The following is a 26,936-nucleotide window of genomic DNA, read 5'->3' on the forward strand; positions in this document are numbered from 1 at the left end:
GTGTGATAAGAACAATCTAAAATTACAGAAATCCTTTTTGAGTGTGGTCTATGTTCCATGTGCAAACATGGAGGAGGCTGGGTTTATAACTTATAATGCAGCCAGCCACTAGGGTGTGATCAAAATGATTTAGCTTCACTTTTGGTAGCTGTCATGTCGTCCATCCTTAATTGCAGTCTGTTGTTTACTCACACAGTTTGGTTATGTTAAGGCAACACAAATACTGGGTTAACCAAAAGTCCATGAAAGACTTAGAATGAGAATAGAATAGAATGGAATAGCATAATCTTTGTTTTTCAGTCGAGGCAGGAACATTTTCTTTGGTGTCAACCAAATTTCAGATCACATCATGGCACACTAAAAACAGAGATTAACAGGAAAAACTTACAAAGTGAACACAGAAATTGACCAGGTGAGTGTGAAAAAGAATCACACTCACCTGGTCTCTTAGTGTGTGACGCCTGAACATCAACCCACAGGAACAGGGAGATAAAAACCTTTTCTGTTTTCGTGTCTGATTTAGACCTAGATGTGAAAACACAAAACCTGTGGTGATGTTTTGAGACTTTTAGAGTCTTCTGGCTGACTCAGCAGTAAGTAAATTAGGCTCCTGCAACGTCAAAATGAATGACAACATTTTATGAATCTGGAAGAGGATGGAGAATGCTTCTATAAGAAATTATCAAATTTTGTATCTATTTTAACAGATATATCCACAAAGTGAAACTTACACAGTCAATTTTGACTTCATAAATAATCAAACTGGATATTAATCAGTCAAACTAATTTGGGGATGAACTCCTGGTACGATTGGCACGTTTATGCTGTTAGCAAACGTCAGACAGATATTGCTGTGGAACTGACATCACTGAATCAGAATTCATCATGAATTTTCTCTACTTGTGCTACATTCTAGCTTTGTCCTGTAAACTCCAGCCACAGCAACATTTTCAAAGGATTTAATGTCTCAAAATTTTATGTTATTTGTTGATGTTAAAATGCTACACATAGCACTGTGACATATGTTGAAGAACACCTGATTTCACTGTTGTTCACATTTTATATTCAGTTCATTTCATATATAGAACATATCCGTCTCTTTATTGTCTTCTTCAAAAAGAAAACAAGGGCTGCTGTGCTATCAATTTTGTGGCCTGGCTCCACACCTCAAGGAGCATTCACCACTCCTGTGTCACCTTCCTGTTCCTGTACGTGACTCAGCACTGCTCCTCCCCCAGAGAGTCTGTGTTCTCCCCCAGGTCAATGGAGGTCGAAGCAGCTCTCATTTTGCCACGTCCTGGGCCAGGACCGGGACCTGGTCCCGGACCTGGACCTGGACCACCAACGAGGATCCCTCCTCTGGCTCCACTGTGTCCAGGGTAGACATCCACAGTGCTGGAGATGGACTGGAGGGAGCGGTCCCGAAAGTAGTGGAAAGCCTCCTGGTCCAGGTAGTTCTGCTCCTCGCGCAGGCCCTGCTCGAACAGCTTCCTCTTGTGTCTGAACTCAATCACCGTCTTGGTGTAGGAGTTGAGGGTAGTGACGGAGGCAGCCATGCAGCAGGTAAAGGAACCCCAGGCCATGCTGGTAAGAGTGAAGGGATGGAGAAGAATGAGTGACTCTGGGCTCATACTGTAGTTCTTGCGAAACTTGTGAGTTCTCGCTGATCTCGTCATGCACACCTTGGGCGAGAGCATAGACCTTGTGTGATTGGTGCGCGTGAACATGAATGAGGCTCTTGGCTGGGAGGATAACATTTAGGGTAACATATATGTTTTAGTGAACTATCCCTTTAATGAGCAAGTTACACTCAGCCTGTTGACTGAAGCCTCAAGAGGGAAGCGAGAAATTTCTTAAATTACTTTTAGGTGCTTATACTTATGGTTGTTTGAAATGGATAGAGTCCTCACACCAATCAACTCAACCAAGGTAGTTGTCCCCTTGAATTGAGAATGGAAAAAATAATGTCACTAGAAAAAGCTTGCATCACATCACCGTCCATTGTGTATTCTAATCTCAGTAAACACATTTTGCATGCGAATATGAAGAATCTGTAGATGAGGGACAAGAATTTGGGGGAGGAACCCTCCTGGGTCCTGTTTCTAATTTGACCGATCACGTTTGAGTAAGATTTGGTTCCCTGCGGGTAAACAGTCCGTGTGGAGAGCAAAATATACTTTGGCTGAAATGCACCTGCTGTTCTAGAAAACTAATTTTGTCTGTTTGAATTCGCAAGCTTGTTTTTTCAGACACTACTCAGAGCTCATGACTATAGCTGATGTTATATTCCATTTCTTTGAATAGACAAAGTAATTCATTACATTACTATTCAAGGTCAAACTACAATTCAGGAGAGTCATCTTTCAATGTAGGGTTTGTTCCCAAGTCAGCCTGAGTGATTTTCGTTCTGACAGTAATAATGCTACTCCTCATTCATTTATTATAGTTCAACCTCAGGGTAGAATTAATGTCCAAACTAAATGTTCATCGTCAAAACCAACAACAGGCCAGTATTTGTAAGTGTGTTGGATGGATGGAAGAAAGAGTGTTTAACACCACGTCCCCAGGCCCGGTCACCAGCATGACAGAAATGCCTGGAGGAAAAATTAATTTTTGGCCAGATGGAGACATTTTCTTGGGGACTTAAACTGCTCATAGAGGCATCTGTGGTGATTCACTTAAGAATCATAGTCTTAAGCCTCACCCTCTGCTCCAGTTAATGTTAGCAGGCACATAACTGATGGGCTGCTAATTGACAGACTGTCGAGGCGCTGGAGGAAACAGGTGCTATATTAGACAGTTAATAGGTGAGTTATCAGTCCCTCTGTGCAGAGCCGAAAGCCGTACGCCAAGAAATATGTCAAGTAAAGATCCTGAAACTTGCTGAGTAAGAATAACATAAAGAAATGAGAGAATGAAATGATGGAAAAATACTGGTGCTATTCATCATTCTTTATCTTTAAAAACAGGAATCCAAACCGTGGTATACTGTAATTTGATATTTTATAGTTTGATGTCATCAGTCACTTTTCCTTTTTATGTTTTGAGCTGAACTATATCACAGACGAGGCTCAGGGTGTTTACAAAGTTAACAATGTAGAATTGCAACAATAAATCAAAGTATGACTGCATGAAACAGAAAAATAAAACACCAGAACATCTATTACGTGGATTGACATCAGTCGATGATGCCCTTCCAAAACAGCACCTGACAAAATCACGAGGTCCATTCAGTAGCAGTAGTTGTGCTTTCAGTCATATTACATGATCTTCAGTAGGTGTGTGGTCAGGAATGAAATTCAAAGCTCAGACTTCATGATGCTTTTTACCGTTTACTAACCCTGTTTCCTGCCATATTAGTGCCGTTGAACCTTGGACGTGGTGCATCAGAAAAACTAAAAAAACTAAACAGCTGCCTGCAAAGGGGAAGGAATCAACCCTCTATTTAGTTGGTTTAAAAAATCTGCATATATGGACTAATTTAGTAGTGAAAACAGTATTGCTTTGTGAGTGTGTGTGTCTGTGTATGGGAGTTTATGCATGTGCGTGGACTGACCAGAAGGACCAGCCATAGTCCCAGCTGTGAGGCCTCCAGTCTTCAGGACCCAGACTGACTGTGATCTGGAACACCTGAGTGTACATCATATGGGCCACCATACCCAGAAGACCTGCAACACAAACACAAAAACACACACACACAAACACACACACACACACACACGTATATGCATATGTATAAACTATATAGACAATATAAAGCTGGACGGAATGGCTGCTCCCATAAGTGAAGCCATAGCGTCTCTCTTGCCCCCTTGTGGCTGGCTGCTGTATAGGTCATTAACTCATAAGTAAATTGATGATATACAGATGTGGGTGAAACATCATGATTGACAGCTGAGACTGACTGACTGGCAATTGGTCGAGCAGACGAGCATGTGAATCAGAGGGATCTCGATAACACTTTACTTCACGATCGCTACTGTACAGATGGCAGCGTTCATATCAGAGATATTTTGTCTTCATTTCTGGAGGGTAAGAGGAAGTGGAGACGGGTTCATCAAGCTCTCGGTGGACGTCTAAACCAGATGAAACTGTGGTGAGTCGTAGATCAAAGCAAGAATATGACGCTTTCTAAGTGTTCCCAGGAGCAGACAGAAGAAGTTGAGCACCAGGACTCCTCCTGGAGTCATTTAAGTTTTTAAAACATTGAGGTGAGGTAGGTGAACAAGAGCCAGGACACTACACTCAAGCAGAACCTCAGAAGATCTCTTGAGAGACTAGAGAACCTATCCAGACTCTGACTCCAAATGATTCACATGATGGCGGAGATTGTATCTGGGACATTTTGGCATCATTTCATTATAGAGGAAGGACGTGGAGACGTGTCGGCCAATTTTATTTACAGTATGTGTTTTACTTACTGGCTTAGCATGGGTGTTTAAATTAATTGTCAGAGATTGTCAGTTTCAACAAATGAAATTATCCTCTGTTAATGTTATATTCATAAGTCATAAAAACTAATGAGAGATAAGATAAGTGTACTTATGGTCCCAGGAGGAGGATTTCATGTGATTTTAATAACCGCACTTCCTCACTTCACACTGATGCACAACATTGTGTGAACAATTAAAAGGAAAACATCAAAATTGATGTTGCATATTGAAGGTCCCAACAGGATTATTTCACTTCTGTTGATTTGAACGTCATCATCAGGGCAGAATTTCTATTTATATAAAGTATAAAGAAATATATCATTCCTTTGGATTTCGAACGACCAAGTGACCTTTCCTCTGGAAAAACTAACGGTCACACTCTTTTCTTGCTCTGTCATAACGACATTAACAATACGCTCTGATCATTAACATAAGCTAGGCGACAGTAAATCACTGTGTGTCATTAGTAATAAATGAGAACACATGTAATTATCATAATTAGTCATTACAAAGTATCAATTGATTCAACGTGTCGGTTTTGAGGCATCAGATCAATTAGAGATAGGGATATAATCACTCAGAAACATACAGTTAATCAAAACGCCACAGTGTAAATGAGTGAATGTAATGTTAATTCCGAGGTGATACATCACAAACACAATGACAGCAGTTTCTTTTCTGTGTGTGTGTCAGATGGAACTGTGTGATTGGTTAGAGCCATGCCCGCACGTGTGTGTGTGCGCACTCCAGAGTAAAAACAGCTCAGCTAAGAGCGTATCGTTTCTTCATGAAAAATGTATTTACATGTGTACTTTTACTTTTTAGTTTGGTCCACGTCGGATCTGCTAACATGGAGAAGGCTAGTCTTATGACCTATACTGCAGTCAAACACAATGTGGCGATAAAGACTCTTTGGCTTCACTTTTGTGCGCATCTTTATTCATGGTCTATGGCTGCATTACAAAATTACGGGGCTGATTTGTTGATGCCATTGATGTTGATAAACCAATAAATTATTTCAGCCTTTATTGTCTTTTACAATTGAAGACTTTCTTCCGTTTAACTAAAAACAACTGAACTGAACTGGTCACACTGCAGTCTTGTGATTTAAATAACAATCTACAGTAGGTAATTTAGTTCCTGATCCTGAGGACAGTGTCGATATAATAGAAGTTATAGTGACAGTAATAAGGACGTGGTTATGTTAATTACCATACATGGTCACTAAAGGCTGCATGACAATGAAATGCAACCCTGGGCCATAATAAGATACTGATTCTCAAAGCATCCAAAAAACATTTTCCTGTTGAAATATTAGCGTTTAAATGTCATTCAGATCAAAATCAAAATCATCATGTGTCATGTGAGTGAGTGCAGAAGAGGAAGTATGGTAAAAAAATTTAAAATGTACTTTTAAATTATCTCATGTGTTTGAAAAGAAAAAGATGACCAGAGAAAGAGGGGGCAGTGACCAGTGAGCAGTGTGGTGGATTCAAAGCCAATTTCTTGCATAACGGGTTTAACTAGGGACAAAAATCCTTGGCACCCAAAACGGAGAAGGCTTCCAAGGGATAACTTCTGGAAGACTTCTTGTAAATCTGCATCAGATGCTTTAAATCTGCCTTAAATGCTATGTCTGAAATAACTGTTATTATTAGATTGGTCAAGTCATACCTTCTTATACATAAAGTACAGTAGTGATCACTTCCAGGTATTATGAAGGTGTCCTCTATGAAGGATGTATTCATTTTTTTTAGATCAGCTGTTGTCAGGTGTCCATCTTACCGGACAGCACGGTGAAGACGGCTGCGAAGGCATTGAGCTTGAGTCCGTCGATGACATTGCTGGAGTGGAACAGCTCCATGCACATCAGACTGAAGCCGACCACCAGGAGCAGGATGTAGAGTACCTCTGACACCACCGACAACCACAACACACCTGCAAACACACATGCACACACACAGCATTGTTATACAGAGAATAAGGAATCCATGTAGATGACATCTCAAAATTGTTTAATGACTGTTATGCAGAATCATGAATAGAGAGGATCAAAACTTTCTATTGATGGTTTTAGGTCCTTTTCAAGTTTCTAATAATCATTGAGAAATTACTAGAGGGTTGGTTTTAGTTGTTAAAAGGGTTAAAACGTAGTAGAAGTCCTTTGGATTGTGCTCAGGGATTTATAGAAGGTTTCGGGGATATAGTTCGTTTTAGAAGTCATCAAGATTTCTAGAGATCGTTAAGATCATGTTCAGGGTTTGAGTGGTTTCGTTATAGAAACGTCAAACAAACATTTCCTGCATAATTTTATTTAATGTAATATTTTCTGAGAGGCTGGAATGAGGCTAATGACTGGCATTTTAGAGAGTCACTATGTTAGCTTACTGTCCAAGGAGAGGAAACTCAGCTTCACATCCCTGTACATTCACATTCACCATCACAAACCTCGCCCCATGAGATAAACACTGGAGAAACACCCAGCAGACAGTACACATCATTAAACAGCAGCAATAACAAACAAGGACGTCTCATAAACATTAACACTGATGGACAGTAAGGAGGCATTGCTAGGTCTCATTGAGAGCAGCATTTTGACCGGAAAATGATTGGGACTGTGGTTTTCTTCAATTTGATTCAAATTATTCAATTTAAGATGAGGTGCATCCACTCGGTTCCAGACGAGTGAAGGAGGGAGAACATGCTGAGCATTATGAGACACATCACACAGATACAAGATGAGACAATAGTAAAGATCCAGTGTGAGAGAGACGATACCAAATGGTTGCAGGAAAACGTTGATGCTGTGGACAGTGGTACACAATGGTTAAAAATAAAAGAGCAGAATAAAATCATTGGCTGCTCCCTGTCTTCTCTGGAGGATATCTCCAGCTCACAGTGCCTCTGCACAGCCAGGGAAATAATAAAAGACCTTTCCCCTCCTGGTCACAAAATGTTCACTTTACTGCCCTCTGGTAGGCTCGACAGGACCTTCAAAAGTTGAACACTGAATCAAGAAAAATATTTTTCCCTGAGCCAAAACCGAAATCTCAGCTATAGCTTTAAGATAAGATGCAGATGCATTTATTAGTCCCAAACACATGCACAGACATGCAAAGGCACACTCATGCAGGTAGGGAAATTTAATCTCTGCTTTTGACCCATCTGGTGCAGGACACACAGAGAGCAGTGAGCGACCATGTACGGCGCTCGGGGAGCAGATGTTGGGGGAGTAAGGTGCCTTGCTCAGGGGCACTAGACAGGGTAGGGAGACTCTTGGATTTTTGGACAGATCAATCCAGGTTCGTCTTTTGTTGTCTCTCCGTGGAGTCTAACAAGAGACAAACTAGAGACCTTCTCTGCTCATAGTCCAAGTTTCTGCCACTAGACCACCGCCTCTCCCTGTGATATATTTTCTAACAATTCATAAATAGGAATTTCTAAGAACACATGTTTATTTATTCATTTTGTGTTCATTGGTTTGTCTCTTTTTAAACATGTTTTTAATACATCTGCACTGTTTTTTTAGCAGAGGTAGAACCTCTCATTTTGTTGTACTGCTTACTTTCACACAATGACAATAAAGGCTTTCTCTTCTATTATAGAACATAATCAAAATTATAATAGACAATGAAAATCTCATATTCTTTATATTACCTCACGTGCCTTTCTAAAGCCGTTCTTATATCTAGTGGAGCTTCATGATTCTGGAAAGGTTTTTTTTCTGTTATGTCATGTGCAGAGAAAGATGCGAATATTAGCATCAATGTTGGTTGGTTGTTTTTCCTCCAGACACAAGCCAAGGGCGAGGAGGTTTGACTGTCCTTCCTATTAACCCATCGTCATTCAGTCACATAGCGTTCAATTACCCAGAAGCTCCTGAAGTAACTTTGATGAATCTTTGGAGAATGATGATTCATGTCTCATCTACAGGCAGGATGTGACACGTCCAGCTCAAAACAAGGTGAGATATCTGTTTCTGATTGGCCTCAGGAGGAGGGGAGGTTGTGTTTCCTGGATCCTCCTGCTTTTTCTTTGGGACATTCATCGATTAATGTGTCAGCGGCACCCTCTGGTCATACAGAGTAGGAAAAAAAGAGAAAGATCCGAGCTAAAACAGACAACTATACTGTACCTCTTCATGCTCTGGAAATCGGAACATTTTTAAAGCAGAGAAGCGTTTTCCTCCTGTTACCGAAGCTGCCCCAGGTCAGAATTCTTGATTTATTTTTTGTCTTAACATCACTCCACATTTATAATTAGGAAAAAGCAGAAGCCCCTCTTGAATCGTTCTGACTCATGACACAGAATTAAACAGGATTATCTCATGCACTCCGTGCAGCTCTGTCGGGGTATGTGGATAATGTGGAAATAACAACCTCCGGGCTGAGTTTTCAATTTGAACACGAGTGAGTTTGAGGGAAGCTACAGGATCCTCAAACAGGCGATACTGATTGGTAATTTGGTGTTGCACCTAGCCCTAGGCAACACAAGAACCTTAAAGTGACAAAAACACATGAGCATAAAAAAGCAGGCAAATAGCAATTTAAGTTTTAATTGAAAGCAATGTTAAATCTCCAGGCAAGTTTCGAAAATCGCTTAAAGGTTTGTTCCCGATTTCCACTGCTAAAAAAAACATCACTAGCTCTTTTGCACAAGTCAAGTATCAGAGCATTGGGCAGCCATCATCAGTGTTTTCACATGTCTTTACAGTAACATGTCTCAATTTACAGAGTTGGTTAGATGTCACATTGAAATTCAGATTAATGTCATTAAAGTAGGCTAAGTAATGTTATCAGACATGTATTGTGGAAAATGAAGAACGCAGCGGGAGCATTCCGGTGAGGGGTGGTGCCTAGTTTAAAGCATCTAGGACTGTATTCTGCTGTGGAAAGTGTAGAGTTTAGAAACGTCATCAACATGCCCACTTACTCACTGTGAATTTTGAGGCCATAGTATTTTGAACCCTGCATTCACACATGGTTTCATTCTGACATCTTATGTACACTTTACGAGGGCCCTGCAGGAAAAGTTTCGGAAAATGTCAGGAGCAACTTTTGAGTTCTCTCATACAGACCCTCCAGAAAATGTTCAGCAAACTTAAAACTAAAGCTTAATACAATATTTTTCTGTACTATGAGTTTTACGAATTGTAGTGATTAATTCTGCTATTAAGACGTAATCTAATTAAAAATGTTAAGTTCCTTTTTATAATCTAATAATAAACCAGGTTTAATTTTCTTCTTTTATTCTGTTGATACATCAGAGGCAAAGTTTTTCACAGAGGAAATTACGGGTCTCTATTTTTATCCCCTCATGAATCAGAAAACTCAGTCAACAGCCATGAAAAAAATTCTTAATGTTTTTAGGAATATTTTATAAAATCTGTCTGTGAGGTGTATGAACAAACCATACTGTAAAGAATAAAAATAATACAACTGTAAAAGTTTGGTTTTCATACTTAAGTGGAGATTTCTGGTTCAGAGAATGACAAAAAGTTTCATTTTGAGAAAATGATCTTTAAGATTTGTATCAAGAATAAAATATACAGATATAATGGACCATGTGCATGTCCCATCTGCTAAGATGGTGGAGGCAGGGTCTGTGACCAACGGGTTGAGATCGAGATGCTTTGGCTTTCATTTGAAATGAAAGTGCATTATCGCTCTGATACACCAGTCTGACTTTGAGTCCCTGGTTCCTTATTAGCTGTAACTTTAATTTCCAACCAATAAATGGAAACAAATTCCAAGGGGATAAAATGCCTGTGAGGGAAACTCACAATGCAACAATATTGACCAAAATAATTCTCTCCCATGTTAGTGTCATATTGAATATGTATCAGCAGACTGAGACTTCATTAAAGTGAAGAAAGCAAATAAAACGTGTTTTGAGGGACTCAGCCAGCAGCAGTAATAAAAGGAAGGAAGTAGCTCATCAGACCGAGTCTCATCTCAAATGGATTTAATTACATCTTTAATTAATTTGTGTGCATGTGTGTTATTCACAAGTTTTTCTGAGTGTAATTCATTTCTGACACCATCTTTCAGGGTTCCTCAAACCATTTCCGTGGCAACAACCTGGATTTAATTAGTTTTAACAAGGTTATTGATTAATGGACTTAATACTTGATTTAACACAACAGAATCATAAGAGTAATTTTTATTCACTGCAGAGATTTCTAGTGAATTATAAGGGCTGAATCTAATGATTTATGTAAAAACGTCCTACTATATAAATACATTTTGGGATTAATTAGTAAAATATGAATTTACAAAGTTCAAACAAAGGAAAGATTTGAAAATGAAACTCTGCAAATAGTTCTAATAAAAAATGGAATTCAGAAGGATTCAAATACAAGGAATGCTAAGCATCAAATCTGAACTGGGATGCTGCTATTGCCCGATGTATTTAACTTGATAAATGAAAAACAATTATTATTAACCATTTTTCTAAAACGGCAATAGATTATTTTTCTATCTCTTTGACTATTTGCTTATCGTGTTAACTGAAATTAGCTCAAAGTAATACAGCAAAAAATGAACACAGTGTTATATAAGAAACAATTATTGAAAAACAAAAAACTCCAGAGTAATCTCTTCTTTTTTTTCTCTCTCTGAATTACCATTCATCATGTGTTCAAATTATTATTATATAAGGTGAACAGTACAGTTCTCACTTTTCACCAATGCAGAATATTGATGCCGATCCAGTTGAAGACATTTCTAAATATTTTATGTGGTCTCAGAAATATTTTTGAGAGTTTACATCTACAGTTATTCAGGATATATTATTCTGATGTTTTTGACTATCTAAGCTCTAACCAAATTTCTTATAACAAGTCTCTTATAGTTTCAAAAGGGAGATAAGATTGATCACATGACTCAGTCTTGTAACTCAGTCTTATAATGTCCCCAAATAGCTCATTGTTTATTTTGACAAGTTCTGATAAACCCACTGTCCACAGTAAACAGCAGATTCAGCATTTAGCAGGCGTTATAGGAGACCAAAGATGGAGTCAAATGAAAGTGAATCTGTTTGACTTTAAATAGACAAGTATTTCCATAACACTCCTGCCTACAAGATGATATGACAACAAAAAAATCTAAACAGATAAATAAATATATGCTTTTGAAACACACAGCCAGACACAGCTCTTTGTGAGTAAAGAGAACGTTTTTGTTTTTCTAAAATTGTAGACTGTATATAAAGATGGAGGACAGGTCCGAAAAGTGAAGTCAAAGCAACTCATTCATTCACTGGTGGCTGGCTGCAGAATAGGTCGTAAAGCCTGTCTCCTCCATGTTAACAGATGGAACATGGATCCCCCAAAAGTACATTTAATTTGTTTTTCTCAAAAAGGGGTTTCTCACATATTGTAACTTATCGAAATTGTATGCACTAGATTATACAAAAAGGAACATCACTGTCTTTGAAATAACAGACTGAAGGGAGTTCCCAAGTAATGCAAATATAACAACAAAATCAAACACTTTGTGATTTCATGTTGTGGGGTTCCTCTTTTCTCCACTTAACTACCACAGTCTCTGGACACTTCTTTTTCATTAGTCTCTCCCTGCTCCCTGCTCAGTTGCCCCTCCAGCCCACCTCCATAGTATTTCTCAATACAACATAAATGATGAAAATATTAAAATTAATGAAACGCCTTGCCATCCTACTTGCATATTTTTACTTATTGCATTCAAAATACTTTTTAAATATCATATTTAAACAATTATATCTTTGGTTTAACTTGGCATATCAAAACCAAACAAAATCTAACACTGGGTTTAAATTCAGCACCTTCGACTGACGTCGAAACCAGCGCTCTACCTGGCTCCCTGTAAATCAGACACATGATCTGATCACATCGGCATGATCTGGGAATCCTAATGGTTAATATTAACTATTAAAGAGACGTCTTCCATCTTTAATAACAGTCTTTGCCTAAAACTCACCATGGAAGAGACATGACATAACCACAATATTTGTTTTAATCCTGGTTATGAACCTGGTTCCATGAGGGTATTATTAAAGAAACACAGAAGTCTTTTTTGTTTGAATCTTCATTAGGGACAGATTTGGATGTGACCGAGGAGCAGCTGTGTGTTATAAAACACAGCAGTGAGCATGTCGGCTCAAAGGCAGATTAACATAGTGTATCCTTGTGTGAGAAGCAAGGTCGTCCGGCTCAGTATATCATATCAGCCACCACTGCTCTGTGCAGCACTCCTGCTTTTCTTCCAGATGGCGTTAACAGATGAAACCATCAGATAACTTTCATTATTAACTAACTGCTCTGCATGAAACAGTGAATTAGCGGCTACGCTCACGTGTAACTAAATATTCCCTTTCTTCTGGATGCTTAGATATTCCTTTCATGAGCTGCAGAATGTAAACATCAGGCGCTGATAGAGAGAAGCTGCTCTCAGCTGCATTTAGTGGTTATCGAGATGAGGAGCAAAATATCATACAGGAGAGGCTGACCTTGATGTTTGGATAAAGTTTCAAATCGTATAAAGGTTGAAGAAAACCTTTATTTAACGCTGGTGGCCGAAGACATTATTTTTTCTAGTTCCATCTGGCCTTCCGTCCCATTCTAGTGGACACGAAATCTCAAAATCACCTTGTGAATTACTTTTAATTCGATCTAAAATTTTAAATAGTTTCCATTTGGACTCAAAGATTAACAGATTAGATTTCAGCTATCAGTGACCTCATGTGAGTCGAGAAAAATGTATGTATACTGAAATGGCACTGGAGGTTTTCTTAAATTTACCATTTACACAGACTTATACATAACACAAATATGTTTTGTATGTTTTTTTACCCTTCAAATCTCAACTCTGTCTGTTCTTGGGCTCAAATTTGACATATGAAATGTGAAGAGATAATAGGGAATGAAAGTGCAAATGTACCTTTATACAGGTGGGTGATTTGTTTAGAGGTGCTTCAGCAGCTGTAAACTCTGTCCAGTGAAACCAGTGTTTTTTAGAAGATGGTAAGGCCCCAATCACACTGCCTGCATGAGCAAGCGTGTGACGTCTGCACTGTGAATTTACTGCATGTCACAATCTGTTGTTCACACAGGTCTGTTGCGTGTCTGCAGCTGAGCTGTTACATGATGTTTCCGGTATGACTATGCTTTTCCTTGAATAAAAGGACAGCTAAATAGGCAACTAGATCTCAGGACTTAACGTTAACGGCACTTTCACTTTGAAACAGGTACAGGAATTGCTTCAACAGAGAGACATTGAAACCGTGTTGAAAGATAATTTTCACTGTCTATTCTGCCCTCAATAGAGTGTGACACACAGATAGGTGAGACCTCCAGTCTCCAGAAGAGCAGCGCAGCTCACGCAGGAACTAACCTGATAACATGGGCGCCAAAATGAAAATTGAGATGTTGACACTAGAAGGTTAACTCATTTAATTTACAGTTTACAATACAATACAATACCATAATTTTCCTGGTACAACTCTACTTTAAATCTACTTATGTTTTGAATGTGAACAGTAGTTACATCAGGGTACAAGTTCTAAAAACATAAATCAAAACTGACAACACGCAGCAAAGGTCAAAATGAAGTGGTCAGGACGGTGCAGCTTGTCTGATGTGAAAGCTCCACTACTGTGAATGAATCAGAGGTTTACCTCCTAAAATATTTTGTGAATTTATTTATCAAACTTTTCTCAGTAATTGCTCAGGTGAGTGGCTGGAGAGAAAGTTTATCTCTCAGGTCTTTTTCATTATTCACACAAACTATTTCAGTGACAAACACTATGAATGTGAAGGTGACTGAAAGTGTGCTTGACTGTTTCAATTTGTATGATTCATTGACCCCTCTCAGGCTTCTCCTTCAAAAATATACTTTTATATATTACTAAATTGTCTTCCCAATGACTTTTGGTGACTAACATAATTTTGGGAGTAGTGATTTAGGGGGGGAAAAATTGGCTGAATGTAACCATAAAATGTTTAACCCTTTGAATTACAGCTGTGGGACCTTTTGGTCTGGGCTGTACTCAATCTTCTACCAACGTTGATAAATTCTACAATTTTTGAAAGCTTGAAGTCTCCTTATTATTTCTGTGCACAGCATTTTAGCTGAATTGGTTCAGACTTGTGTTTCTTCCTCTCAAATGGTCCCTTAAAAATACATATTTCGTTTCTATTCTTATGAAAAAAAGGTGATGCAAAAGGTGAAGCAAAGAACTTGCATTTCTACCAAGGTTGTGTTTCTGCAACTGGTCTTATACTCACCTATTCACATTTATGGAGTAACTTTTCTAAGGAGCTCAGGGTTATGAAAAAAGGGCTGAAGAACAATATCCTCTCCTTTTTGGTACGTTATTTTCGGATGTGTGCTCACTGTTTGTAGCTTAAAAGAAAAACTACTACTAAAACGACCATCTAGAGACTAACCGTGAGACACCTAGGTTGGATGAGCCCACACTGGGCATGTCTTGCCAAAAAAGGCTGAAACACAGAGTTGCATTCAGGCAACCAACGTTTAATAACGGAAGCAACGTCCTTTAGTCGTCAACCCCATGAACCCCTCCTACGTTGGCGGTGTTAGGCATCAATGATAGGCATCAAGGCCAAATTGTTGTGGTTGAACTGAATGGGCTTTGTAGAAGGAGTTCCACTGCAAGCCTCTAGGGCAGTCGGAGTCACAAATGTCACTTTGGCTAATAGCAAAAGATACTGTCTTGGCCACAAAGTCACCAACTAAAGAATAACCGTGAGACCAGCACCCAGGTATGACAGGCCTGTCTCAGCTGAGGGTGGATGTTGAAGTACTAGGATTTTCAATTTCTATTTGAAATTCAAACTTTAATTTAAAGTGGGCTAGATGCTTGCGATAACCTTCAAAATATACAGTCTTTTGAAGCGCAATAGACTGTCTGAAGTGTCTGAAGGCCGCATGATCTAGCAGAGGGCGATCACTATCAGCTTGACCTTTGCATGCCCTCTTGACCTATCAATTAAGTAAGTCAGTAATATTATGTTGTTTTGAAACGAAAATGAAGGACACCAGCAAGCAAAGTGATCCTGAGCGACAATCACAACACCGAGGCATCTGTGAGGCAGCGTGTGGACGTATTTTGGGTTCTACACCAAAGCAGCTAAGTAACCAATAAAGCCAAGGCTGTTTCGCTACATTGTACAAAGCAGCGGTCTTACTCTTCAACCACAACAGATCCTTCGACCCACCTGTTAGCTTTGCCCCAAAGCAACGTCCAGTGTTCACCCCTGTCTGACTGTCGGAGCCACCATTTGAATACATTCACATAAATCATGTGTCATGTCAACTTTGTTCAAACTTCATTTTTGGAAAAAGTGACTAACAAATGTGTTGTAATGGTAGCACCACTAACTTGTTATCTCCAGTAAAGAATCATTAATTATACGTTAGGTTTGATTAACTTCAAGTCAAACTGTATTGTGTCCCTATACCAAGACGAAAAACTGCATTTACTTAGATTAATTAGAGGGGTACAAGTAAAAAGAATGACCAAATCATAAATCAAGCAACAATCTAGCAAACCACATTTTAAATTGAAGTGAAAATTCCATAGAAGGATTCCAGAAAGGTGCTTTTGAAATGGTGTTCTCTGAGCCTGATGAACAGGTGGGGAGCGGCAGGGAGTGGCACTGATAACTAATGACCATCATTACTCACCTCTCTCCGACGCTGGGGCCAGATCAATGAAGCTCCGACACTTCTCACCTGAGAGAGAAGAGAGGGGGCGGGTGAAGGGGAGAGGAGAAGAGGGATGCAAAAATAGAGGTTTAGAATTCAAGGTGAAATGTGCTGGGAGTGAAGCAGAGGGGGGGAATGAGAAAAGAGTGGGAGGAGAAAAAGGAAAAAAGATGGAGCGATGCAGAGAATGAGATGATAAGTGTAAAGGAGAAGATTATGCGAGGACAGGAATCAATGCACGAGGTGGAGGGAAAAGGATAAAAAGAGCGTTAATGTAAAACTGAAGAAAAAGCTGCTATAAATGTGACAGGCTAGCAACCAAAGACATATTGTTACACTCACAACACGATGTTTAAATTTTAGGTAGCATGCTCAGCAATATACGCTCAGAAAAAAAACTGAATAATTAAGCATTTTGGTAAAAAAAACGTATTTGCTGTTTTTAAGAGCTTTAGAGAAGAGCGATATCAGTCTCAACGTCTAACAACATCTTCAAAGGTCAGCATTTAATTACATTTCTTGCATTGCTGTACAAACAAAAATATGATATTAGTTTTTGTTCCTAGGTTTTAGCACAACATTTGTTTTCAATCCAATGCAACATTTAGTGAATTTATGCCTCTTTCCCCATGTGGTATCAGTTCATGTTCACACAGGGAGCATTTTGCATTGTGCAGTATCTTCTTGGCTTTAATAAAGTAATCTTGGGCTGCAGAGAGTTGGTCAGAACCTGGTGAGACCCTGCAGGTCTCAGATCAGTGACCACAGCACGAGCAGTAACTCAGCCTGTGTGGTGTCACAAGCTGCCGGCAGGCCCATCCATCCACCAGCATGAGCACCAACGCCCTCGCACCATCATACACACTGAGCTCCCATAACCCCTTTTATACAACAGATGAAGATACCCTCAGTATCCAGAAGACAAACAGAGTGTGATCTAAGTTTTAGAAGGTAAAAGAGGCTTGAACTAGGGATCTTCATAAGTAACCACTTTAGCGAGGTGTTATCTGCAGACAGACTCATCTTGCACTCTTCTGTGATCAAAATCCCTACTAAATACACATTAATAGGAGGTTTCAGGTATATAGTGTTGTGTACACCGAGACACTAACAAAAAATACTTGTGAGTTGCTCCTGGAAGATCTGATAAAACCTTTAAAAATTATTTTGCTCAGATTTTTGTATTCAATTCACATTGGCTTTCAAAAGTTAAAGGGGTAGTTCAACCAAAAAACAATCAATTAAAACGAGTTCGTCGACACAGCTGCGTGAAAAGCCGCAGCTGCAGTTGCAGAAGCATGCGCCGGCCTTAACTAGGGACCAAAGCTTCAGATGTAATAAATCAACAGAAAAAAATTACATGCATCTATACTGCTCGTGTGGTGTCATCCAAGTGTATGCAAGCCCCTACAAACATATTTGACTAGAAATTAATGTAATTTAAACAATGTTTTTAGCCTAAATGTCCTATGATGTCATCTTCAGAGGCGCGTTCACGTACTCTTGGGCATCTTGGAACATCACACACACTCTTGCCCAAGGGCACACAAGGGGTGCTTTTTCTTCTGGCTACATCTGCTAGCATCGCCATTTCCGGTAGTGGACCTTTAAGCTGAAAATCCGGTGTAAATTATGTGCAGGCTTGCGGACACTTTGATGACACCAAACGAGCAGAATGGTGGTATGTTGTGTTTTTTCTGTTGTTTTATCTAAAGAAGAGGTCACTTTGGTTGAAACACTGTTTACCCCTGAAACTCCAAGTGTTTTTGGATTCAAACACCCACCCCTCCATCGGAATAGTGGTGAGTAGATAATGGCTGAATATTCATTTTCGCATTGATGATACTCCAAGATGGACATGGACACGCCCCTCTAGGCATGCAGAAACAGACATTTTATCCCAAATGCCATTTGTGATACATAATGAAATGTTCCTGTATAAAATGGGATGCAATGTTCATATAGACTGTATATGAAGATAGATAAAGTGAACACCACAATTTGGAGCCAAATCTGGGAAGAGTCCTTGTGGGTACAAACTCTTGTATCTGCCATCCTAACTTCTGTCCTAAATAATGCACAAATACTCTTGTTTTTCAGCTACCATTTACCCACCATATTAGCAAAGTTGGTCTAGGACTTCACTGTTACAAGTGTAGCAGGCTATTTTGCAAATATTGTATAAGCTCATCTGAGATGGTTACAATTCATCTTTTCCAAGGTTAAAACTCACGGGAATGAGTCGTGCAGGGGAGGAAGGGGGAGAATCAGCTGAATGTGTTCATGACTTGGTGAGCTGCAGTGAAAATGTGCCTCAGCAAAAAAGCTGAGCAGCACAGCATCTGATTAGGACATGAATCTAAAATGTAATTAAAGAGTGAGTGGGCCCGTCTGTGACCCGACGACAGGACTTACTAACAGCACAATCAGTATTCCTACACCTTCCCCCGCTGCGCACAGGAGATGATGCTCCTCAAAATTTCGGATAACGGAAAAAAATCCTAGTCATCACACTCCCAGTCTGTCGGTGGGTAATGGAGGAGATAGATTTCAAATGAGCTTCAGGTGGTTTCCAATGTCTTCTGGTATGTTTTAGCCTAGCAGTCCCAACTCTTACTTTCACACAACTCATTTATTATTCCCTTCCCTGCAGCCAGCAGGGACTGCAGTCTGTTTAATCAGTGATCGGATGTCATTTGGGGCTAATTGCAGCTGTAATGAGTATGAATGGTTTGGAGAAACATCAGCTAATGTGCACCATTACTTCTACAGTGGTTGTCTCTTTGCATTACTCAGCTGAATCTGTCAGGTATGCACAGCAGACAAAATAACTAACTTGAATAAGAGGGAATACTATCAGCCTCCAGCCATTTGTCTTTACTTAAACAATTGGTATTTATAGGTTTTCAGACAGAGACCCAAAAGCCACAGAAACTGACCCAGTTCTGACTGAGCCTTGAGTCCAGATTTCACCAGATCCAGGTCAGATTTTGAGTTCGTGTTTAGTGCTGTAATGTTTCTTAACTGCGTACCAAAGCCAGAAATATTTATTTGCATATTGAAGGTGCTATTTGTACATTGTCTAACCCTATCCCCAGAGTGGGTGGAGGTGATGGTAGCTCATCAGGAGCTTCAGCCATTTTGAGTTTAGTCAAGAGGTTGTAATACACTCGGGCCAGTCAAGAAGTCTGCTCTTCTCCTCTTTTCTAATCACTTACACATAGAACTGATCTTTATAAGACTCCGCTGGTTTTCAAATTAAAATGAGGGTGTTGGATCATGAATCCAGATTGTTCTGGTTGCTTTAACCCTAATGTACTGGCTGAGCACATCATGTTGTGTCACTCATGAGAACTGCTTGCGCACAAAGTGTTGGACCTTCTTTCAATTTGTTTAAATACATGTGTCATAAACTTCGTGCCATACCTGTACGGTGGACCTGCTCTCCATGAAAGCAGGACACGCGCATTTGAGGAGGAGGTTTGACATCGTAACGTATATTATGCAGACTCGCCTCGGTAAGCTAGCTTGCTATATACACATATATACCTGTGCGCAGGATTCTAGAATCCATTACAAAAATATGGTTTAAACTTTTTTTTGACGACCTTAAAAGCGTAATGTTATCCTATTGCCTGACAAACGTCTTTTTTAATCAAAATTAGTTAGTCTGATGAAGACTGTAGTTTCATTTGTTGATGTTTTTATTGCTGCTATTTTCCCTGTCCTTTTTTTTTAATGAAGTATCAATCTTTATTGTTTTGATTTTCAGTCATCACATGCCTCGAACAACCTCAAGCTAAATTCAAAAGCTGTTGGCTAAATAAGAGCAATTGAGAATTTGTGTCATTCATAATCCGATTAGTCGATTAATGGTTTCAATAATCGATGACTAATCGACTATCAGAATAGCCGTTAGTTGCAGCCCTAGTGCTTATACCTTCTGATTAGAGTAATTGTTTATTGTTAATATTTGTAGTGAATGCAGATCAGCAGGGGAATACAGCACGGTAAGAGGTACCTGGGAAATTAACGTAACGGAAACCCAACAGTTTGTGAATGTACCCAATGCTCAATGGTCATTTAGAGGTTATAAAGGTTGGTTTAGATACATTTGTGCATACAATTCTTTATTGATTATTTTACTCATATGGAACCACCATTTTAAAAAGGAACATTCCCTTTATAAATCACAATTCACCTGGAAACGTGGGTATGTATATTTGCCTCGTATCCCGCCAATCGATCCCCTTGGTCAATGCACGGTACATCATAACCAAGGGGATCATTGGTTTATTTTGGGGAAATTCTAGCATCAGGTGAGAAAAAAGTGTAACTTGGAATCTAGGTGATCGTGAGGGACACATTGTTTGGTGGCCACAGCAGTGATATCACCAAGAGAAAATGGCAACGTGTTGCTGCGGCAGTTAATGCAGTGAGTGTGTATGTCAGAGAGGACAGTGCAAGAAATAAGGCAAATTTAAGGGCAACACGAGAATTGGGAAGGCACTTCACACAATTCAATAATCCAAAACTGGAGGTTTATTAAATTCAGACTCTTCTGAGTTATCTCCGACCAATAAAGAATTTACGAGAGCTATATTATTCACAAAGGGGCTTTAGACAGTTAAAGTTACACAGCTAATAAACCCAGAGTGCTGAGAACTTGTGTTTGTCCTGGGATGGTTTGGTTCCATCGGGTCGGTCTGTCTAATAGTGGAGCTCCAGAGAATTAAAATCAGCTGATGAGTCAGTCATCATCATGGTACAAGAAATCTTCGTGGTGGCTGAACACTTGTTCTCTCCTAATCCTTCTATGCGTATAGTCCTCTAACAGTGCAGGTGCATCCATCACGCAGCATTATGCATTAGCGTCACCACAGTACTTATGTTGACAGCAATCAGACTAATTCCTTTACACCTTGAGGTGAACAGATTTAGAAAAAATATTAAACAAGAATATACATACACAGTGTTAGAAGATATTAAAAACTAGTAATCAACTTGACTTATTACAATTGAAGGTTCTCCTGGAACAGTTATGTCTCACAAGCAAAAATAATGTTTTTATGTTAATGCTAAATTGGATTTATAATCTGACTTCAGTTCTCTAATTTACGTCTGCTTCATCACTTTCCTGTCTCCAAAATGTTTGTACACATGGATCCGTGTTAGCATACAGGTGTGCACATTCTCCCATCAAGTTTGCCTTTAAAGATCCCAACTTTTGCATGACAAGCATCATACACATCTTTCAGACCCCATTTTGTTTTAAATGAGGCCCGTGGAGTCTACCTTTATTAAAATATACAGTGGGAGACATATGAATGATTCTAATTCTATCCCTTATTCCCACTTCCTGCAGCTGGACCGGAATTCTCTTAACAAAGACGGAATTGTGTCTCCAGTTGAACTCAACTCGATACTTTTGACCAAACAGGTTCCAGAATTCAGACTTTTCTGCTTGTGAGGACTGGAGACTTCCTATTATCCAGTTTCAAATTAACTTTGCTCAACTTCCTGAAGTTAAGAAAACACTGGCAACACGCTCAAGTAAATTAAAATCTATTGTTCATACAGGGACTATAAAGACCTCGCAGAAAACTTGGTTTGCTGTAAATCGTAGTGCAGACCAAAGCCTCTCCCTGGAGCTTAAAACAGTATCGAGCTGAGCTGCTTGCGAGTCTCTTCGCCGGTCTTGTCAGATTGTCGTGATGTAATGGAGTAAGCCTCACTTCAGGGATCATTAGAGCAAGACTGTGTTTTTTACTTAAACTTTAATTGCCTTTTCTAACCTGTTGTGCCTCCTCTTGCCCCCTTTCTGTGACTCTCCCAGAATGAATAATACAAAATTCTACACTTCCAGATGTAAAAATCCATAAAGATAGGTTGAAAGGTTCAGAGTCAAGACCTGGAAAAAGAGAATTCAATTCCTCCGCAGCCGGTCTGACTCAAGTTGTTATATCATATTTTAAATTCTCTGCCAGAATAATTTAAAACTACATTCCTAGCAGGTTGATGGCAGAACAGGAGAACAAGGACATTAAGGAGCAGCACAGTGAGACTGATGAATAGAAGCAGTAAAGTTGTACGACATTGATCAGCCTGGCCAGGCCTCAATAACACTGGGACATTGCTGCTGTCTGCACTGAGAGAGGATACAGACGCTGATTCACAAGTGCTGGAGCAAACCAAAGTTAGAGGATCCCTGCTTCTTTAAAGAAAAAAATATGTAAAACCGTGCTTTTAATGGTGGATAAAGATTAATCATGATTATTCCTCTATATTTAATCCGTAGCTTTCCTCACGTCTTTCTAGAAGCACACAGGAAACGGACAAAGTGTTTCAACCACAGGAAAGACATGGTGGAAGACCCTACTTTTCACCTTTCCCCCAAAGGATTGTTTTTAAATCCCCCAAAATATAGACCCTTCATTCAGAACGGACCACACTTCCGTCAAACCCTTGCACATTTCTCAGGCAAGCAGAAAAGCTTGCTCTTATTGGTCGTCAGCAGGAGAAATACATTTGTATTAATCAGTGTAGGGGGTAACGTGTTACAAAGTTACAAAGTAACACGTTACTGTAATTCCACTACTTTTAGCGGTAACAAGCATGTAACAAAGTATTTTTTTAAATCAAGTAACACAGTTACAATTACTTTAACTGATATTACTGAGTGTGTTACTCGCGTTACTCTCTTTTGCAGTGTCGCCCAATACGTCGATCAGTAGTTCGGGTCGATCGCACAACTGGACAATAGGCAGTCACGTGGACGCTCCGGCGCACGTAGCCCCTCTTTTTATTTTTTGTTTTATTAATATTTAAGCGCTTAAATATCTGGAGCATTAAATCTGCTGATCTAATATATGGATGGTTGATTGCAACAGGTAATTCAACTTGTTTTCACACCATATTTCATCATCGCGGTTCAATAAAATGTCTGTTTTTGCTTGTAACTTATCTCTACCGTCAGACTCTGAGGAAGTTGTTGAAGTGTTTTCGCTTCAGGTTCTGGCAATAGACCAGAAATGAACCAGACTCTATTGTCACTGATAAATTACATGTCGCAAGCAGGCTGAGAGTCTCAAATCTGGGTGTGAACCTTAGACTGTACAGAAAGATGGTCCACATAGCTCCCAAAACTTAAGCCAAAGAGTCTTGTCCCTGATGGCTGGCTGCAGGACATGTCATAAACCCAGCCTCCTCCATGTTAGCAGATGAGACAAATACCAAACAAAAAGGTAAAAGTACAAGTAGACAAACATTTTCTCACATTATTTTAGGTTTTTAAATGTTCATATTTCTGTAATTTCTAATATCATCCTATAAAAACTGATTGATACAACATGATTGACAGCTGCGACTGACTTGTGATTGGTCTTGTCTGTGTATCAGCGAGACCTTGATACCACGGCTTCACTCCCAGATCACTACTACACAGACACTGACTCCAGATGTCAATTTTGGTGCAAGAGGGCAGCGTTCGTATATCTGGGATATTTTTGCTTCATTTTCTCAATTTTTAACTTTGAAAACTAGATTAAAGAACAACTCCAAACCTTTGAGGTTTTAGAGTGCTTGTGTTCTGAATCTACACTACAGTTAAAACACGTTCAGATTCTTTGGATTGTTCCTTGTTTGTTTACATTGTCATGGTTGACACTGCATTTGAACTTATCCTTTTAACCCAGACGACAAGGAAAAGAAAAACAAAAGCCATATGCACTACAAGACGTTTGATTTGACGCAGAGTGATCTGACCGGGGTTTTAATTCAAAGAGACAAAACATTTCATCTTCTTGAAACATCCCTTTACACTTTATCCACAGTCCAATATAATTTACACAAAACTCTTGCTCAATTCCTTCCTGATCATTATTTTAATGGCTCAAATTTATCTTGTCGTATTTTCGTTTTAATGTGATTGAAAAAAGCCTACGGTGAAGTGGTCTGATACTCTTTTCCTTTGTACTTATCCTTGAGTGTCGAGGATTTTTATTTTATTTCTAACATTTTTAAATGGAAGCCAGCCACACGGAGAGAGGCGGTGGTCTAGTGGCAGAAACTTGGACTATGGGGAGAGATGGTTCCTCTCTGGTTCGACTCCTCGGAGAGACAACAAAAAGACGAACCTGGATTGATCTGTCCAAAAATCCAATTGTCTCCCTACCCTGTCTAGTGCCCCTGAGCAAGGCACCTTACTCCCCCAACATCTGCTCCCCGAGCGCCGTACATGCTCGCTCACTGCTCTGTGTGTTCTTGCACCAGATGGGTCAAACGAAGAGATTAAATTTCCATACCTGCCTTTGCATGTGTTTGGGACTAATAAATGCATCTTAATCTTAATCTTAACAATCCAGAGTAGTTCCTGCAGGACTGGGTCATCCTCTGTGAGGCAGGAATGTGGTGACGATGGTTGACATACAGATACTGAACATCAGTGCTCGTTAATAACAGCATTCAATACAGTATCTGCCATTAAGAGGCCAAACTGCTGCCCTTATATCTGTCTCCCTAAGCTGTTTATTCACTCTCACATACTGCCAACACACAGTCTTCTGAACATACGTCAATGTGATTAGAATTATACCTGGAATTACAGAAACAGTCTTTGAGAAAATCTATTTATCATATACTTTGCCCTTTCTGTTGGTCTGTGTCCCATCTGATAACATGGAGGAGGCAGAGTTTATGATCTTTAATGCTGCCAACCACTAGGGGGCCAATACTTTTTTGGGGGGAAAGTTATATAGTTGGTTTTGTTCTTTTTTGTGAGATTTCTTAACAATAAAACATAAAGTAAAAATAAAACCCCAAGACCCCCCCCAAAAAATTTAATCTGATTATTTCCTTGATTAATTTAGTCATCCCCCAACTCCCCAAAGCTGAAGGAAACCTTATATCATAGAGTTATTTCAGACCAAAACCTAAAAACCACTGAAATGCAACTAATACTTTGATCTGAGAAGCTTGACCTTAATAATCTTTGTGATTTTAATGGTAAAAATAACTGTTAATTTTCTGTTGCCAATGCAGTCGATTCATGTTTTCAGCTTTAATGAGCAGCCTAAAGTTTCCTATAGTCTAACCGACGTGTATGTGTCTTTTTAACAACCACCTTTATACACCAAGAATGAATCTAACGCGCTCAGAGGACATTTACACACGTGCTGAAAGTGTTGACCTGACACGGCTCGGCTCAGTTAAACTAAAGTGAGACAAGCTCAGATGAAAACTCGTCAAACACACAGAGGATCGCGTGTTGAGAAATGACCTGACCGACCTGCTTTTTGGAGAATGTTCTGATGTAAAAACCAAGTAAATAAACCTGAACCTCTGCTGAGAGACAACATTAATTATTAAATCAGTAAATGCACTCAGATAAGATTTATTCTTAGTTCTTCTCCTTTTGGAACAACCAAGTTTGATCTTTGCTGCCTTCCTCTCTAAGATCAGCTTCGGAAGTGCCCACCTGCCTCGTGGATGTTCTCCTCGCACGAGTACCAGATGCCGGTGTGGAAGCGGCGGAAGAGGAAGCGGTCGTCCCCGGTCTCCCAGCTGTAGTGCACCTTGTTCTGGTCCGTCTCGTTCACACCGTAGTCGATGCAGTTGTGGCGCCGTTGCTTGCTGCAGTTGGGCTTGGGGACGCGCTGGGTGCCCTCGCACCAGTACGTGGTGATGAAGGCGGTGGTGGAGAAGAACAGGGCCACCAGGTTCAGGGCCACCGACAGCAGCGCGCGGCATTTCCGCGTCGTCTTCATGACCTCAACGCGTTTGGCCGCAGCGTCCCAGCAGCCGGCGACAAAGTTCATCCACGGAGGAGAGGGGCGGAGGCGGTCAGAGGAGCAGCATGGCGCGGCCAAGGCGCACAGCGGAGTTTACGCGCGTTACGAGTGTGCTCTCCACTATGGCGAGAGCGCAGAGAAGTGACCGCGCGCTGTCCGAGGAAACACCTGCAAACTGGAAACGACCACTGTCCTCATCCATCCGCACGAGCTGACTCCTCCTGTGAGAGAGAGAGAAGACGGTGAACTGTCGGAGAGCAGGAGGATCACTGGCGAGCCGTGTCGCTGAGAGGAGAGTATCTCTCTCTCTCTCTTTCAATTTCTCTCTCTCTCTCCAATTCCTTCTGGCTGTCCCTCTACTCTTTCTCTCCCTCCCTCCTCTCTCAAATTCTCTCACTCTATCTCTCTGTCTGTCTCTCCCCCCCATGGACGGACTATTCTCTCTAAAATAGTGATTTTCATATGGGGGTGCCAGGACCCCTTGGGGTTCATGGCACACTGCCACTGCCAATCCAGATTCCTCCATTAAAATAATCATGATTTATGGTTGTTCTGTGTTGACATATTGAGAATAATTTGAATACACTATTGTAGAAGTGTAACCGAAATGAGCTACGTCAAATTATACACAGGGACATAAAAGAGGGGGTCCAGGAACTGGAGCTCAGACATCCTCTGCATGAGGACACACATCTCAATGTGCTGCTGTTTGCACGTGTTTAGAGGTTTACAGCTTTTTTCTATTTATCAATTAGCTTCTTGTAAAGTGCATGAAACAGAGACAAATATGTAATGTCACAACAAAAGATGAAAGCAGTGGGACACAGAAATATGGAAATATGTATTGTAACCGTGAAATAAGGGGCATCATTTCCATTTGTCTGTTTGTATATTTCCTATGTTATGTTACATACCTGTATTACATATATTGTATATTTTATTTCCTTTATTGTATTGATTATTTTATGTTATTTACTATGTATACAGTGTGGCAAAAAAGTATTTAG

General features: G+C 39.9%; 1 protein-coding gene across 1 annotated transcript; it reads right to left on the bottom strand.

The window, feature by feature from the left end:
• Positions 1–1,155: 1,155 nt before the first annotated feature.
• On the bottom strand, positions 1,156–26,045 carry gsg1l (gsg1-like). The gene is made up of 5 exons (XM_062407141.1): positions 25,617–26,045; positions 16,121–16,168; positions 6,219–6,371; positions 3,557–3,668; positions 1,156–1,584 (listed from the first exon to the last, which is right to left on the bottom strand). Exons 1-5 carry the CDS (start codon positions 25,954–25,956, stop codon positions 1,218–1,220), a joined length of 1,020 nt encoding a protein of 339 aa, XP_062263125.1. The 5' UTR covers positions 25,957–26,045; the 3' UTR covers positions 1,156–1,217.
• Positions 26,046–26,936: the final 891 nt, after the last annotated feature.

The sequence above is a fragment of the Platichthys flesus genome, chromosome 16 (assembly GCF_949316205.1).
Source record: "Platichthys flesus chromosome 16, fPlaFle2.1, whole genome shotgun sequence".
Taxonomy (NCBI): domain Eukaryota; kingdom Metazoa; phylum Chordata; class Actinopteri; order Pleuronectiformes; family Pleuronectidae; genus Platichthys; species Platichthys flesus.

What these genes read in the sequence shown, in the direction of transcription:
- gsg1l (XM_062407141.1), bottom strand. Translation starts at nt 25,956, where the DNA reads ATGAACTTTGTCGCCGGCTGCTGGGACGCTGCGGCCAAACGCGTTGAG. An exon ending in GGAGAACATCCACGAGGCAG is followed by an intron (nt 16,169 to 25,616) that starts GTGGGCACTTCC and finishes CTTCTCTCTCAG; the next exon opens with GTGAGAAGTGTCGGAGCTTC. An exon ending in GACTATGGCTGGTCCTTCTG is followed by an intron (nt 1,585 to 3,556) that starts GTCAGTCCACGC and finishes CACTCTTACCAG; the next exon opens with CATGGCCTGGGGTTCCTTTA.